Source organism: Fundulus heteroclitus, chromosome 9 (genome assembly GCF_011125445.2).
Source record: "Fundulus heteroclitus isolate FHET01 chromosome 9, MU-UCD_Fhet_4.1, whole genome shotgun sequence".
In the NCBI taxonomy this organism is placed as follows: Eukaryota; Metazoa; Chordata; class Actinopteri; order Cyprinodontiformes; family Fundulidae; genus Fundulus; species Fundulus heteroclitus.
Window position 1 is genome coordinate 12987810 of NC_046369.1, and position 17244 is coordinate 13005053.

Consider the following 17244-nt stretch of genomic DNA (forward strand, 5'->3'; position numbering starts at 1 on the left):
ACACGGAACTGAACATGGGATAAACCAATAAAGCAAAACCTTATTAGTTGACTTTTTGGTGAATAAATGACTTGTGACAACAATTGCAGTCACTGGATTTTTTTAGGGGTTCATAATATAATGGCATGAATACAATTATATGCCACACAATTCAGATTCTTTTGTATCATTTTTGAGAAACGTGTATCACTTTCCACGCCCTGCTCTAATTACAATTCGTCATTGGTAGTAATATTGTCAAACATTCGGCAAGGTGAGCAATTCAGTAGCCATCCTTTGCTCCGTTTGATGTTAGCCTTATTTTCTAAAGCTCTGCAGGAGACGCACAATGACGATTTTTCACAATCACTTTTTTTCAGAGCTTAAAACAATTAAACCTTCTACATTTGGTTGAGGGAATAATTCTCTGGACCCAAGCAGTTTAATCTCTTCTGTCAGGAACAGGAATCTATTATTCCGTGACTTACGTTATGGGATCAGAGAGCCTTTTGAGAGCAAAGAGAAGCTCTTTGCTGCTTCATTTATGTCTCTGCTGGAACGTGGTGGTATGATTTATAAGCACTCTTCTTCCCCGAGCCCACATGCTCTGGAAGCTATTTACCGGGGAACTTTGAGATTCACCACATCATTGACTGGAGCATGCTTCTGTCAGATGGTCTGACTTGTCCTCTGGCAGATTGACGTACTGAGGTACTTTGATCTATAGAGCTGTTTTGAGCCACACGTCTTAATATCTTTAGATTTATGTTTATCAGAAAGGGTCTGTGGGTTGCAGGCTTCCATCCCAGGATTTCCTTTTGCTGTCTGTAACAAAGATTTACGCAGAGTTTGGGGGGGGGGGGGGGGGGGAAAGCAAACAATCGCTGCACTTAATACCTAGAGCTAGTTGGTATTAGTATAGTATACATTGGTATACATACTATAACTTTTTTTAACTGGAGATTTTTACAAAATACATCTGAAATACATTTGAAAATGCTGAGTCCGATTCCCCTGGCGTAGACATTACCATCACCATCATTTTTTACGACAGGACTACGGCGAGGTAAACCGAGACGGCGACAGGAGACAAACAACCCAAGAAACACAACCACAGCTATTTACAGACCATGCAGAGGCTCGTATCTGCAAACCAACACAGGCCATTGTAATACCAGGATACAGTCATGTGAAAGACTTACGACACCCCTGTAAATGTTTTGTCCTGTAGTGAGAAATGTTCGCGTATCGATGCCTAATGTTATTTTTCATCTCTGAAAAAGAGATTTACCTGCACTTAAAAAAACAACAGCAAAAGGATAACCAACAAGGACTTGGTCTGTCCCTGCAGAGAAAAAGTTGGGCATCCTATCTTTTGATATAAAGTATACATCCTTTTATCTGGAATAACTTTCCCTGAGACCGGTTGTAGAGCTCTACCAGTCATTGACCTCAGTCAGAAAAATTTGCTTTACTGCTCACTTTCAGCTGTGATAATTTACAGTTTTTTTTCCACTCCCAGCATTTGTCAAAGCAGCTCAATGAGCTCATCATCTAGGCGTTGACTTAACCTGACACTTTCAATTTCTTAATTCTCAGCCAGTCCTGTGTGGATTTGCTGATATACTTTAGATTATGGTCATTTTGCAGGGTCCGGTTCTGCACTCATATTTCCTTAGTCTCTCTGTGGTATCTACAGCGCTAGGTTGGCCAAGTTTTGCTACATCTAAATGTCTCCCACCCATGACACTTCCACCTCTGTGCTTCACAGTTCACATAATGCTGGAATATGAAACATGGAATACTTTATTTGGTTTATGCCAAACATGCTGCTTTAGGCGGGCTCGGTGGTAGGTGGCCTGTAAGTGAGACAAGTTTTATTATATATATTTTTTTATTTTTCATTAATCGTTTATGTATTTAATTTTCAGTTTGCTTACAGTTTTTTTCCTCCCCTTCCCTCTTGTTGTTCCCTGCCCCCTCTTGGTTGGGCTGGTGGGTGCTCCAGGGGTGCGCAGTGACTCAGTAGGCATTGTGGCAGCAACCCTGGGCCCGCACACTTAGGGTTTTGAGGGAATGTGTGATCCGTGCATGGTAGTGCAGAAGGCCATCCAGGTGGCTCCCTTTGCTGCACTTATGGATCACCAGCCCCTGAGTTTTAATCACACATTGGTCACCATGACATACTACACTCTCACATGGTCGTTGGGGGTGGGGGTGTTGTGCAGTTGCTGGTGGGCATAGGGAGGGTGGAGCCATCATTATCTGTCAGCTGCTGGGCAACTTCTTCAATTCAACTCAGTACAATTTTATTTGTATAATGCCAATTCACAACACGTCTCATCATCTCAAGGAACTTTGCAAAGTCAAGTCAATCAAATCACGTAAATAGATTATTGCTTAACATGTTTTCTATCTAGGCAAACCCAGCAGATTGCATCGGTTCATTGACAAGCAGCATTCTCTCTTCCTGAAAGAGCCCATAGCCACAGTGGACAGTCGCTGGCACTGTGTTGTTAACGTTGCAGCAATCACTCATCCTGAACATGCACGTTGCGACAGTGGAGAGGAAAACTCCCCTTTCAACAGAAAGAAACCTCCAGCACAACCAGGCTCAGTGTGAACGGCTATCAGCCACGACCGACTGGGGGTTTGTTGTTGCCTGCGTGTGAGAGTGATCAAGTTCACTTGCCCATTTTCCACTGCTGCTCTCTGGCATTGACTCTAAAGAGATCTGTGAGAAACAAAAAAATAAAAACATAAAGAAAACCATTATGAAAAAAAGCAAATAAAAAAATACAATGTTTGTATGTGCAACAATGTCTTGAATATTTTTAAGTATAGAAAATCCTCCAGGGGAAAAAAACAGCAGTCGGAAAAGTCCCATTGGTGGACTGTGAATGGGGCTGGGTCTGGGGCTTGGTGCCCTCTGGCCCACTAATGTTGTCCCTGGCTGTAGCTAACGCCCTCCTTGACTCTCCTTACTGCTCTCTACTGTGCCCTACCCGAGGTTGGTATGGACTCATGGGGTGTGGTGTTGTGGACACTGCAGTGCAAACTGACCCATCCTGACTGTCTGTCTGGGGTATGGTCTTCTCAGGTGTTGGGCAGTACTGCTTTGGGCTAGGGGCACATTAGAAGAAGGGACCCTGATTCCGCCCCTGACTAATGCCTGGGTGACCGGGGGTGGGTTGGGGGGTGGGGATCTGTTCCATGGCTGCGGGGGTTCTGTGCTCATCTTTCCTCTGCTGTCCTCTGGCTGAATGCATGGTGTCCCTGTAGAATGGGATGCCTGGCCTCTGTGCTTCCTAGGGCTGCTGATTTCCTGGGTCTTGGTGTCTTCTCTGCTCACTGCTGGCCCTCTGCTCCCATCGCTGAGCACAGGTTAGAGAAGACCTACCCCACATAAGCCGCATTTCCACCAATCCTACTCGGATTGAGGGATCTGTAAAGAAACCACCCCTGCCAAAGAAGATAGATTTTGGATTTACAGCTTTAGGAGATCTTTTGCCTCAGCCATGCCCAGTGCTAAGAGAACATGTTAATAGCTTTATTAATAGATTTTTGACCGTAGTGAAATTATTTTTATAGGTTGGATTTTGTGCTGACTCCACTGCTAAACAGCGGAGGGAACTTTCAGACCTCGCCCGGTACGTGCTCCCCTTCATCGGCCACCTCTGCCAAAGCACCCACCTGCTCCCCCCGGGTGCTCTGAGTCTGAAAGGCAGACAGCCGCTGCCTTCTACCGCATGAGGTGGATGGATGGACACTTCAGAGACAAAACTTAACAGCTTTCAGTGTAAAAAGAGAGAAAGCTACAATAAATCCACGGATCTGATACAGCACGTCTGGGTATAGAAAGCTGAAATGTTCTTTTTCTTTCCTTCAGGCTTGGCTCATAGTTTGCAAATAATTAAATTATATTTCGATTTGACCCACTCTGCTCAAAGTGGTCCTTAATATTACTGTCGTCATTCTTCAGTTTTTCTGGTCTTCCTCAGAGAAAACCTTCTCATTTCTCCATGCCCCTCGGCCAATCACCGAAAAGCAGTGTGTTCACTCAAAACTCCTCTCGAGTCAGCTCGGTTTGACCCCGCTCTTCAGCAGAGCCGGAGGAACCCGTGCTGGGCCTGAAAAAACCTGCTCCTGAAACACTCACAAGCGGGCAGAGTTATGCGGTGCGCTGCTAATAGGAGCCTGTGGAACTGTGCCGTATTTTGCATGTTCATACATACATACATACACACACACATACTAAAGGCAGCAACATACTCCGTGAAAGGTGATACATTTGTAGCTTTGCTCTGGGGACTATCGCTGCTTATTCTGGACACAATTGGGCAGAATTTGTTTCTCGAAGGGTGTCCGACGTCTGTTCTGTGATTGGTCAGGATTTGGATGGCCGCGTTTAAGTTGGAAAAGCAAAAATGTTTTACATATCTGCAACGCTTCCCCCTATAAATTATCCAAGCGGGGCGGTGAAAATGTAGTTTGGCATCTTACAGACTGCTTTGAAGCTACACTTGGAAAGGCAAGTTGGACACATCGGTTTATTTGAATGTCCTCCACTTGTTGAGGAATTTTTCGTACAGTAAAATTTGTCAAATGTGTCAAATTCTTTTGAGACCTCTTTAAATCCATTCCCAGACTCATAATCTGCAACAGGAGCACTCCAAACTAAATGTCAGCTTTAAACAGGGCAAAGGTCTTGCAAAAATTCAGAGCAATTAGCATAATTACCATTGTAGCACATGAATTAACAAAGCCCTAACAGTTTTACCAAGAATTTGGTATACTGTTGACATTTTTAAACAAATGTCCTTTAACTAACCATATAAATTGAATCATTAGGGTAGGATAAAACAGCAAGGTTAAAGTATTATCGTATATAGCTGTGGCTGGTGCTACAGAAAAAGTTGTGTCATTGGTAAATAATACTCTTTTTTTTGTATAGGTTGTTTACATTGTTTATGAATAACTTAGGGTCCATTACTGACCTCTGAGGAACCACACATTGCCCAAACACTCTGAGCATACATCGACCAGTTTTATATACTGTTGTCTCCCACCTAAATAACCTTTAATCCACTGTAACACAAGTGGTTAAAAAGGGGTCTGAACGTCATATAGTGATTGATCAAAAGTGATAACCCAGAGAGAAATGATGGGAGGGAAGGGAACACAGAACAGTAAGGTTTGCAGTATTTAGGTTGCAGCTTATGGTTTGAAATTATTAAAAAAGCCTAACCCCTAAATGGCGTTGCTGAAAAACAATAAAAATCAAGACAACATAATGTAATCTCCACCATCAGGGTCAACTTGAAACCTTCAATGGAAACATCAGCAGGGATTCACATGCTAGTCATGTGTGGTAGGCTTTTAGAAGCATAACTGGAGAGATAACTTCAGCCACTCTGACTATAGGCTGCATCAAAAAGTAACGTTTTAAATTTAAAAGTAGAGAGGGTGTCTGCCTTGCAGACTAAAACTGAGAGCTGGCTCTACAGGAGAAGAGCCTGATAACAAAACAAACAAATTGCCTCCCATTCTACTTTAAGTGAAGTGAAGCACTCTGTTAGGAACATATGAAGCAATCAGATCTCTGACGTATGAGGGGGCTGGATCATTAAGGGCTTTATATATGAGAAGGAGAATTTTAAACTCTGTTGCGGAATTTCAAATTCTATTATTTTACCTGTCTATGCGGAGGATGTCTCATAATCTCGTCAGTGTACAATTTTGAGACCTTGGGGCTTGCTAGGCCTCAACCTGAAGGTCGATATGATTGTTGAAAGGTCAGAAAAATGTCTCTATATTGAAAGACTCTTAAGAAAGAAGCTATATTAGGCCCAAACTAATATTTTATACTGCATACAATATAAAATGTAGCTAAAAAATTTAGACAGAGAATCAAAGTCTTTTTGGTGATAAATTGATTAAAGGTCCTCTCAATACGACTCCTGACATTAACTTTTTATTTTCCTTTTAACATAGAAAGTACTCCTAGTCCTTGTGTTTTTTTGTTTTTTTTTTTTTTTTTGTTTTTTTGAGTATCAACTTTGTCTGGTCAAACTCCCAATCGGTGGCTACAGAGAGCTCCCTGGTTCTGCCTGAGGTTTCTTCCTGTCAAAGGGGAGTTCTGCAAAATCAGTGACTCTGTGCATTCAGCTGGGCTTCCTTAGAGGGAGAACATTTAAATGATAAACTGTAGTGGACTGCATTGTTCAGTAACTAGAACCAAATTGCAAAGTATGGACTTTAAAACTGACTGTATGGTTAGGGGAGATTTATTTGACAAGGCTCAGGTTGAAGGCCTTTAACATATTATCTAAACTTAAAATGATTTGTTATGTCTTACATGGTATATGTTTATTCGTGAAACCTCATAAACCTAAAAGGAAGTTATGTTGAATTTCCATCATAGCGGCATTTATGGTGCCCAGGTTCATTTTTGACTTTCTGAGCTTGTCTTCAAATTTGCTGTTTGCATTCAAATTAAGATTTTAAATATTCATCTATTTATATGAAGCTGATCAAATAATTTCAAATGTCAACACACCCCTGTTGAAATAACAGACATATATTTCTCATGTAAAAAAAGGAAACTTTGATAAATGATTTCAAAACCTTCTCACCAGACAACATTTTTATCAAACAAGTAGTTCAGAAATTAAAATATAACAAATAAAAACATTGCGATAAGCTGGTTGCATATATATGCACACTTTGCTGAACCACCTTTCGATTAGATTGTTTTTGGCATTCAGTCTCTAGAAGGAGACTAATGCTCTCACATCTTCACCTAACCAAAGTGGCCCACTTTGAATCAATAAATCAATTAATTTTTTTTGTGGTAAATGATCCAACATTAAACACAGGAAACTATAAAAGAAACAACAATAAACAAACAAACCCACAATTGACCAAAAAAAGGAATAGGCTGAAGCAAAGCTTATTCTTGCCTACCCTGTTTTATTTTACATATGTTTTAAACGCTCTCAGACTGAGGACACCTTGTGTTGCTGCCCTCTGCTGGTCCGTTTATGCATTTTCTATCTTTTCTTTCTCCCCTTCAGACTCTGGCTGTGTCGTTCCAATAGTTTCACCTTCCTGTCGTGACATCCATCTTTTGTTGATGTCGAGGTACGCCTGGGCTCACTGTGATGTTGATATATGAGCTTTCTAATGAAGACTTAAAGCTATTAGAAAACAACGAATAGTATTCTGAGTGGTTCAGAATTTCCTCCATCTTGTCAAAAAGTGTGGTTCCATTTAAAGAAAAATAACCCCAGAAAATCATGGTGTCACCACCGTATCTCACTGTGGGTATGGGGTTCTGTCAGTGATATGCGTTTTTGTACTAAACATACAGCGCCTTTTGGAATTTGCCCCAAAGGTTTGAGTTTATTTTATCAAACCACAATGTATTCTCTCTAAAGGCTTTGGGAAACTTCAGCTTGCTTCAATACAAATTTTTATTGATGGAAACAATGCTGTCTTGCAGCTTTACTCTTTAATCCATACTATTGTGGCCCAATGTCAGGCCTCAAGTACTGCTGTCCTGCTTACTTTCACGGTGACTCTGGTTCAACACAACCAAATCAAGTGAATGTTGCATTCTTAGGCCTCTGCACGATGTGATAACATGCTGAGGAGGTTATTCCAGCATTTGAGTCAGATGTGTTGGAGCAGGAACACATCTGAACACGCAGGACAACAGCCCGTGCGGACTGGATTTGGATAAGCCTATAGTCCATACATATGGGAAAAACAGGAGTTTCCACATGCAGAACACGTCCAGTCCTTGTTGGAAATTTGTGCAGCTCCTTCAGTGTCCCCCCTTTCCTACAAAACTTTTTCACTTGGTGGGTTGGGTGGGGGCAATTCCTAATGCTACACAGCCAGACAGGACATGTAAAAGAAATAACAATAACAACATGCCCCTTCACGTGCAAAACAAGCCCCTGTCCTACAATACACGCCCACTGACTTAAGGGTTAGGGGACAGGAAAAGGCATAATTAGGGGGGGGGGGTTGTGTTTTGGAGTGGCTGTGGCTGCAACTAGACCCTTCTGTAACTTTCCGAAGTGATTGGACGAAGCGACACCTAGTGCCCACTTACCAAAAGTTTGTTTTAGCCAATCACGTTATCAAATAAAAATGTTGCTAGCAGCAGGCACCATGAGAAACCACAAAAAGTTGCTAATCAAGGCATTTCTTGCTGTTCTACTATCAAAGAAGAAATCATGGATTCTGACAAAACAGACGTGATAGCAGCAGCTTCGCATGTGTCCTCCTGTGCTGCCACCACTGAGTTATATTATATATGGAGTGCTGATTTTGCCGAAAAACTGATGTCACTGGCTGCCATCTTGCTACTCCCTACTCTCACAGAATCCCATATGATTTGGTTGCAACAACAAGCAGTTTTCTAGCTGTGTGAAAATGTTTCATAGGTAGTTCTACAGTCAGTGGATGTACTAACACTATCAACTACTAGGAAATCAGGTGCTGAAATATTTTACATGTTATTCATATTAAATATATATATATATATATATATATATATATATATATATATATATATATATATATATATATATTTAAATAAAAAAATGCAAAATATTTCAGCACATGACTCTCTCAGTACTTGATAGTTTTAGAACATAACATAAAAGTATATGGCATTAGACATTTTAAAAGTTTTAAGCCCCCCCTGAACATGAGAAAATCCTCGTTATTCGATGCTGTAGCGCACATATTGCCTAGTTACTGGAGGAAAATAGGGAGTACCAATATGGCGGCTGGTGGATTCAAAGCGACTCGTTCTAACAGCAGGCTATTTGCACTCCAGTGTATAATAAAGCTCAGTGGCTGCCACACAGGAGGACCTGTTCACCATTTCTGGTTTGTTACAGTTGAGGTGGAAGCAGAACAAGATGGATTCTTGTGTGTTTGTGAATGCAGAAATCAACTTGCAGGCAAGGATAATATGCCTCCAGATATTTATTTTTTTATTTGCACATCATTTTATTCCCTTAAATAAAACTGTTTGCTTTTCATTTTGAACTGTAGAGGGTGTATATATGTGGGGAAAAAACATTTAAAGTCAACTTTTAAACATATATTTTGGGTGTTTTTTTCCCCCTTCACTTAATTTTCATAGGGGGTGCGTACACTTTAAGGGTTTTGTGTGTCAAAGTGTAAATATCTTAACTTTTGTACATAAACAAGCTTCATAAAGGTATTTGGGGGCTTGACTAATGTCATAGTGTGTCAAATGAACAGATGGGTAATTATGTTATGATATAAACCATTGTTTCCCCCCCCCCCATTGCTTTAACATTGTTACAATAATATTGTTTTCTATTCATCAATCTAAAAAAAAGGACATCTGGATGTTTTTTTACTCCACTTCTTGCAGTTGTGTTTTTCATTGTTGCCACTAGATGGCAGTCTAGCCTTATGTACTAGAGGATAAGTTTCACAAAAATCCAGCAGTTGTGGAAGCAACTTCTATGTTATTGGATAAACATCACAAATAACTTAATGTTCATTCAGACTTACTTTCTTTTTGACCTAGCATCCACTGAAACTGTATTTACTCATTCAGCACAACACTCTCCATACTATATTGTTCTGGGTTATTTGATCATACTGACTGAAACTTAATTATAATCAGATTTTGGCGCAGATTTTGGCCCCATATATCCTGCCCCCATCCTACAAGCAGTATTACCTGCAGGTATTTTCTAATTTATTCTTTGCCAGCTTCCTACATTGACTCACCCTGATATTTTTTGTGTTGCCACACAACATCAGAGGCCTGGTTTTTTATTTTATTTTTTTATTTTCCCGGTTGGAAAAGGTTTAGTTTGACAAATAAACAATGAGGTAACGGAGAAAACATTTTCTCACATGTAGCAAGAAGCTGAAGATGCCAGCGGCTTAATTTAGACCCGCAGCCTGTAAACCATCTGCATACCTGCGTTATAGCTGTGATGCAGCAAACCCAGAGAAAAAGCCACGTCTGCTTTGTGTTTGGGTGACGAAGCAGCTCTGTGTCAGTGTCATCTGTTTGCTGCACCCTGAAAATAAAGTCCTTGCATTTCCAGGGCCTCGGGTGGCTCCTTTGTTTACGTGGCGTCTGGAGACGTTGACAGCCCTTGATGGTCAGCATGGAGACTTCCAGTTGTGCAAAACAGCCTGGTGGTGGCTTTGACTACAGTCATTGAAGTGGTGTCTAAATTCAATATATATGAAAAAAAATTCTCTGAAAGAGTTTTGACCTCATGAGGTTCACACATTGCAGCAATACGTTTGAGTCCTTCTGCTTTGACTGACTTGGTAGAAAAGTGCAAAAAGTTTTTTTTCTTTTTATTTATTTTATTTGTAACAGTTTTTTGGTTGAAAATAACAAAGCAAACGTGGCCATGAACGAATTGGCATACACTTCTACATTTGTACTTTTGTTCCTGCTTAAAACTCCTTCCTGTACTTGTTTTACTCTGACAGATTTCTTTAAAGCATGAACTTACTTTAGAACATCTTTACACTTTAATTCACTAATGGCCTTAAACTAACCAGTTTCAGACTGGATTACTCTAAAGGATGTACATTAGTTCATGCCAATCTCACATTACATTAATAAAGTTGATGTATTATTATTTCTTCTTTTTAAAACTGCAACATGTTCTCTGTTTTTGCACACGTGTATTTCTGTTTTCACTTGAAAATGTGTGCACCAACACAAATAACTGTAAATGTTGCAATGCTTCAAAACCCAGATATCTTAATATGCTTGCAGCTGAAACCCATCTCTTCCATCCAAGTGCAAATTTCAATATAAATCTGGTAAAATTCGCTTGTATTCAAAAAAGATAAATAGCATCCCCTTACTTGTAAATGTTTAAAAATAGGGGGAAAATAACTACATAGAAATTTGCATTGAACACATTTTTTTTTCAGTAGTGGCGACTGGATTCAAACGCTACACGTGTCAGTGAATCTCTGCCTGGAAAATCACTGTAAAAAGACAGGATAAAGGTAAAAAGCAAAAAGATGAAACTTAGAAATACTTTAAAAGGACGAATTTTGTCCTTAAGACCTAAGAGTTTTACATATCGTCATATACCTGTCACTGAAACACGCCTTTTGTAATCACAGGTGCAGACCCATCTATCTTTATATATATATATATATATATATATATATATATATATATATATATATATATATATATATATATATATATATGGTGGTATTGTATTGTTTTTACTGTTTTCAGGAGAGAAAAATGGCAATTATGAGTGGTTGGCAAAAAATAAATAAATATCCAAAAGAGCAAATGTTAAACATGTCTAAAGAAAGAGAGGCAGCGTCCAGTTTCTATGCTCCTCAGCTCTTGGAGAAACTCCCTTAAAACCTGACATGTACAAAGACTTTTTAAATCTGAACTGAAGACATCACTGTTTACTGTTAAATCAATGTTGATTTTCGTTTTAGTTCATTTTCATCATATCTTACTAACTTGTTTTTTTAATGTTAGTTTCTTTTTTTATGAAATGCTTGCTTATTAAAATAATCACCTTAGGGGAATTCTTGCATTTAGTATAATGTTCTTCACCTGTGACCCTTTATTTTCCCGTAAAGCACTTTCAGTTACCTTGTGCATGAATGGTCCCAAATAAATACACTTGCCCTGCAAGAGCACCACGATCACATTATATTTAACTTGTCGTGAAGATTGCGCCTCTATAACATGTTGAGATTAACATTATTTGTAGGATATTTTAAAAGAAATCGGACTCTCTGAGATCACCGGACGTATAGGACGTCATTTGCCCATAAATTATTTTATTCTTATTCTTTTTTAGGCCCATGTATCCAGTCTAGGTTCAGCCTAAAAAAATACCACCTGGCCGATTTTCAAAAACATTTTACGCCACTAGACGTCTTTATTTAGCCGTATTTATACACGGAAAATAACGTCTATTTAACGAAATTTTGCTTGGGTTGAACGTGATTAAACCACATTAAATATCTACAATGTCCCGAAGAATGACATAATTGTGATTATAGTCTCTACCTGGATTTTCGGGGGCCACATCTCTGGTGTCACTTTGTAACATATAGAAGCCTAAATCCTAAAATATATATCAGCTTTATTGATACCTTTAACAAGACAAATAAAAGTCGGCAATGGTTATACAATAAGTGCAAGAATTGTTGCAGTTCATGGAAGTCGAAAGCGTTGTGTGTGTACTTATACAAATATTGTAAAACAAACAAAGAAAAAAAAAACATCGTTACATGGGATATAAGCAGTTTGCGCGTGTTATAAAGGCAAACACATTATAACAGTCGTGTTTCTGAGGCTTCTTTGGATCAAGAAAGCTCGTCAGGGTTCATAAAAAGGCGAAGTGGTTTTTATTTGATTTATTTATTTTTTTTTACTAAAAAGGCCTCTGGGGTTTCTTCATTTCTTCCCTCCAATGCATCTTTTCTCCTTAAGTCCTAACAGAAATACACACATTTAAGTTGCACTCGAAAGGCCAAAACGCGTGATGGTGGACGACGGGGGATGCCGTCCACGGATCCTTCAAAACCCGACATGTCCGCTGGTTTTGTTCCTGTTTCTTCAGACGTGACGGAGCTGCAGTTTGACTGTGACCGTCGGCGCTCCTCCCTCCGTCCATGCCTCCCTCTGCGGGGAGTCCGAGCTCACATCACGCACGGTTTGATGTCCTGACACACGCTCTGCGGGTGGTGGTGGTGGTGGTGGTGATAGTAGGATCCGCCGGCGGAGGGGTGGAAGGACGAGATGCCGTTAAAGTTCAACACAAAGTCCTTCCTGTCGCACACCGAGGAGTGGCTCTGGTAGCGCGGAATGCCCACTGTGGAGAGAGACACGGTGGGGAGAGAGCTTTAAATGGAGAAATCCGCAGCGCAGGTCTGCTTCTAAGCGCTGTGCACGGACTGTTTTAGGCCTGGATGGTGATGTTTTTTTTTTAAATTATTATTTAAATGGGCAATATAATTTTCCTCTTTTACCGAAATGAAACCCAAACAAGCCAAATTATAAATGCAGGAGTGGTTGCGGTGCTGAAAATGAACATATGAACATAAAGCCTGAACATAAACAGATGAACATAAAACCTAAATGAATTAATAAAAATAACCTGATCCAGAAAATAATATTATTAAGAAGAAGAACCTAACCAAACATTTCCTCTTCATTTATAAAGTTACACAAATATATATATACAAGTTTCAGCATGTAGGATTTTTTTTTTAAAGGAAAATTAGCAACAGTGTCCTAAAAGCGCAGTAACGCCTCTGTTTATCTGCTTGTATACCAGTTTTCGTTCATTTATTCTTCCAATGATATTTCCCACCAAGCCGTGTTTTTTGTTGTTATTATTTGATCCTTTAATTGCCTTTTTTTTGGGAGGAATCTGTTTGTGAATACTTGCACATCTGTTAATATTAGGGGGAAATCCGATGATCGTTGTAAGATGGATGGCTGAGAAAAAGCAGGAGTGGGATCACCGTGTATGCATGGTAAATAATGATTCTGCAGAAAATATTGTGCCAAACGGCTTTTCGTTATTATTACTTAAATAATAAATCAAATCAGGTTTACTGTTTATTTAGGATGTGATAATAGAAAGTGGGTTTGCCTTCTAAACTCATTGGGTATTGTTTCCCTAACTTAAGTTTGAAATTACTTAAAAAAATACGAAAAAAATAAATGATTAAAGGTTCGAAATTAGTTCAGATGTTTTTTTTTTTCAGAAACATTGTCCTTCCTGAGGAAGCTAACATATCCGATTATCTCGATGTGCGATATTTACCGCTCGTTTAACGCGTTTATTTCCATCCGTTTGGTCCAGATATGAATTAGGAAATATATGTTTGTGATCAGCAGTTCCCTTGAGGTTCCCATCTCAGCGATGTTTCTTTTTTAAACCTGATCTGGTGAGCATCATGTTGGGGTCTGAGAGTGAGCTTCTAATTCCAGAAACGGAGAAAATAAATGAGGAGGCTTCATCGGGGGGTCATAAGGACTCCAGATGTGAGTGTTTTTCGGGGGGAGGCTGCAGGCTTTGTGCTGCGGGCCACAGGGTGACGTTGCGCCTGTTTCCACACACAACACAGCAGCCGCTGTGAGTGACAGCACCGTTGCTCCGCAGCCTGCATCTTCCTCTCAGCCTCTGCGTAAAGTAGGACAGGGCGGATGCGCCGCGGTTTAAATCCACCGCCGGTGTGGTCCGACCTGCGCAGGCTTTGTTTGGTTAACCTCTGGGACCCTTTCTGTGCTCCTGCGCGCTTCGCTCGCCCCCGTGAAATCCCTAGACTTTAGTAAAGCTTCACTCTGTCCTGTTAAGGTAAACTATGGTGAGCTGCAGACGCAAAAAGGGGTTCCTTTATTTTATTAATCGCAGGGCAAATTGACGGCTGTCAGAAAGTAATCCTGCAAACTGTGCACGACGCAGACTTAAAGGCTGATTTTTTCTTCTTCTAAATTTAATGGGCAAAAACCTGCCGCTGTTTTATTGTAAGTTTTATGCATGCTGATTTTAGGCAGTAAAATGTAATTTAATCCACATTCAATCACCTTACAATAACTTTAATACTAATAAAGTTACTGTGGAGCAAACTTGCATTCAGATCCTAACATCGGTAAAGAGATAAAACAAAATGTAGAGAAAACAGAAAACTTCATTACTCCAAACTAAAAATCTATTATCACAAATGTACAAAATCACTACCATTGTTGATAAACCGTTGTATTCTAAATGTTAATTATAATTTGCCAGTCGTTATATTTGAACCGTTATAAACGCCTTTCTTTTAGGGCTGGAATGGACATTTTTAGTTTCGCCTTCAAATCAAATTTAAATCAGAGGTTTAACATAAAGGTCATTTATTTTCTACTCTCACTGAACCATTTCAGACTATGCTCCCCAGTTTGAGCCATGTTTTGGTACCTGATATGTCAGCTGAGTGGCTGTCCCTGCCGTTCTGGTGGAGGTAACTCTGCTCCAGAGAGTAGGGCGACATGCCGGAGTGCAAACCGGAGGATGCCGGGCTGCTGGAGGCCAGGGGCTGCTGTTTGATGTAGGGGGACCCGCCGGAGGAAGCCCAGTGCGCGGACGTGGAGGCGTACGGGGAGTGGCCGTCCAGCGCGCTGGCCATGGCCGGAGAGGACGGGACAGGGCTGCTGCTGCTGTCCGGCCCGTACTCCCCGCTCGGAGGGACGGGGCAGCTCGCCATGTACGTAGATCCGGGGCTGGGGGACATATGGGGGACGTGGTGGCCCCCGCTCAGGCCGTCGTATCCTCCAGCCATTGAATTGCTCATCATGTCCAGGTTGTAGCTGTTGCTGTGACATGCGAGGGTGGCGGATGGAGCCTGGAAGTCGAAGCTCTGCGGTAGAATGGAGGTGCCGAAGCCGATGCCGTTCATCATCCGGTACATGGGCTTCAGAGCTTGACATTTCCTCCTGAAGCCTCTGGGTCTGCGCCGAAACGAACCCTCTTCAAACATAAACTCGCTGCCCGGATCGATGGTCCAATAGTGGCCCTTCCCAGGCCGGCCCAGTCCTTTGGGCAGCTTGATGAAACACTCGTTCAGTGACAAATTGTGTCGGACTGAGTTTTTCCAACCCTGGTACGAACCCCTGAAGAACGGGAAGCGAGCCTGCAGAAACTGGTAGATCTCACTGAGGGTCAGCCGTTTGGTGGGTGAGCTTTGTATTGCCATGACGATGAGAGCGATGTAGGAGTACGGCGGCTTTTCTGGTCGCCTCAAACCTGAGCTGCTCTTCTTCCCTTTGGCGCCCGCAGAAGCGCTTTCCGTGGCGGCCTGTGGGCTCAGCATAGCGGGGTGCAGGACGCCGGACGCCGGGCTGGATCTCAGAGGAGGCGGAGGGTCCAGCTGCTGCTGAGTGGTCTCGGTTGTCATGTCAGCTCTGACGTACAGCTGGCGTAGATAAAGGAGAGAGGGAGGGAGAAAGAAGCTCGGGAGCAAAAAATGTGCAGAGTTCCAGCGGTCAGTGAGCGTTGCACCACCAGTGGTCCCCAGAATCTGAGCGCAAAATGGAGAGAAATCTGTCTCCAGTTACGCACGACTCTCCCGTTACGCACGGTTCTCCTTTGACGCATGCAGAACGCAAAGCGGCTACGCGCTGACAGAGAGAGGAAGAGGAAGGGAGAGTGGGGGGAGCTGGTTATCCACTGGAGACTGAGTGTCCAGGGCTCCGCTGGGTGTCACACCGGCGCTAAGTGGCGCTGTGTGACGCGCCGGGTGGCCATTGACCTCCTTAATGGAGGAAGAACCAAAAAAAAAAAAAAAAAAACTCTGGGTCTTATTGCCCGCAAAAGTCCAGACAAACAAATCCTGACCACCTATCATTTCATAAATCTTTCTTCCCTCTGCGGGTGCCCCCCACCCTTTCTCCTCAGCTTCACTCTCAGTGACGAAAACAGTCTCCCTCGGCCCCTCCCACACCCACGCCAGCTCTGGCCCGAGTCCACTCACCGTTTTGAGCAGCGTTAGCGCCCACATTCTCTCCTCTCCTTGTCTTCCTTTTCCCCTCCCATCGCTTATTCCCCCAGCCTGGACTACACGCAAATAAGCGATTTATCAAACCTCCCCCAGACATCCCAATCAACAGCGCCACACGCCTTCAGCACAAGGTAAAAAAAAAAAAAAAAAAACTCCTTTCTGAATGACGCAATTTGAGCCACAAAGCAGTCCCCTGACAACATCTCCAAAAATCCACCACAGTGCTCAGAATATACAGCTCTTCATGCAACCCGTCCCCATTTCTGAAGAATGCCTAGCTCCGTGTTATTTGTATTATTTTGCTCATAATTTCCTCTCAAAATGGCCCAGAGGATAACAAAAACAAACTGTGGCGGTGCCGGACTTGCAGAGGGGCGAGGAGTGTGAGAGATGGAGGTGGTGGTCTTTACCGTGCGTGTGTAAGCGGGGGGAGAGAGAGAGAGACAGACAGACAGACAGAGAGGGAGAGAGAGAGGGGGGGTTGCTCTGAGTAAATGACTTTGACATGAGTGGAAGCAGGCTTTTTCCATCAAGCCCGGCCCTGGATACCACACACAGCGCGCCAGTGTCAGCTTACCGCCCCGGGGCCGGAGCTTGTCCCAGGGGCCCCGCGTTCATTAGAGAGAGAAAAGCGAAATTAGGCGAGCGGGCGTCGACAGTTTCCGCCCCTATGGAGACATCACAGACAGATTT

At 42.0% G+C, this 17244-nt stretch overlaps 1 protein-coding gene across 1 annotated transcript; it reads right to left on the reverse strand.

Moving 5' to 3' along the window:
- Positions 1–12123: 12123 nt before the first annotated feature.
- On the reverse strand, positions 12124–16904 carry LOC105932851 (forkhead box protein F2). The gene is made up of 2 exons (XM_012872147.3): positions 14973–16904; positions 12124–12875 (listed from the first exon to the last, which is right to left on the reverse strand). The coding sequence occupies exons 1-2, from the start codon at positions 15946–15948 to the stop codon at positions 12703–12705; spliced, it is 1149 nt and encodes a 382-aa protein (XP_012727601.1). The 5' UTR covers positions 15949–16904; the 3' UTR covers positions 12124–12702.
- Positions 16905–17244: the final 340 nt, after the last annotated feature.

Excerpts from the sequence above, each read along its gene's own strand:
- LOC105932851 (XM_012872147.3), bottom strand. The coding sequence starts at position 15,948 with ATGACAACCGAGACCACTCAGCAGCAGCTGGACCCTCCGCCTCCTCTG. Across the intron at positions 12,876-14,972 it reads CCACTCAGCTGACATATCAG|TGGGCATTCCGCGCTACCAG; the intron begins GTACCAAAACAT and ends CTCTCTCCACAG.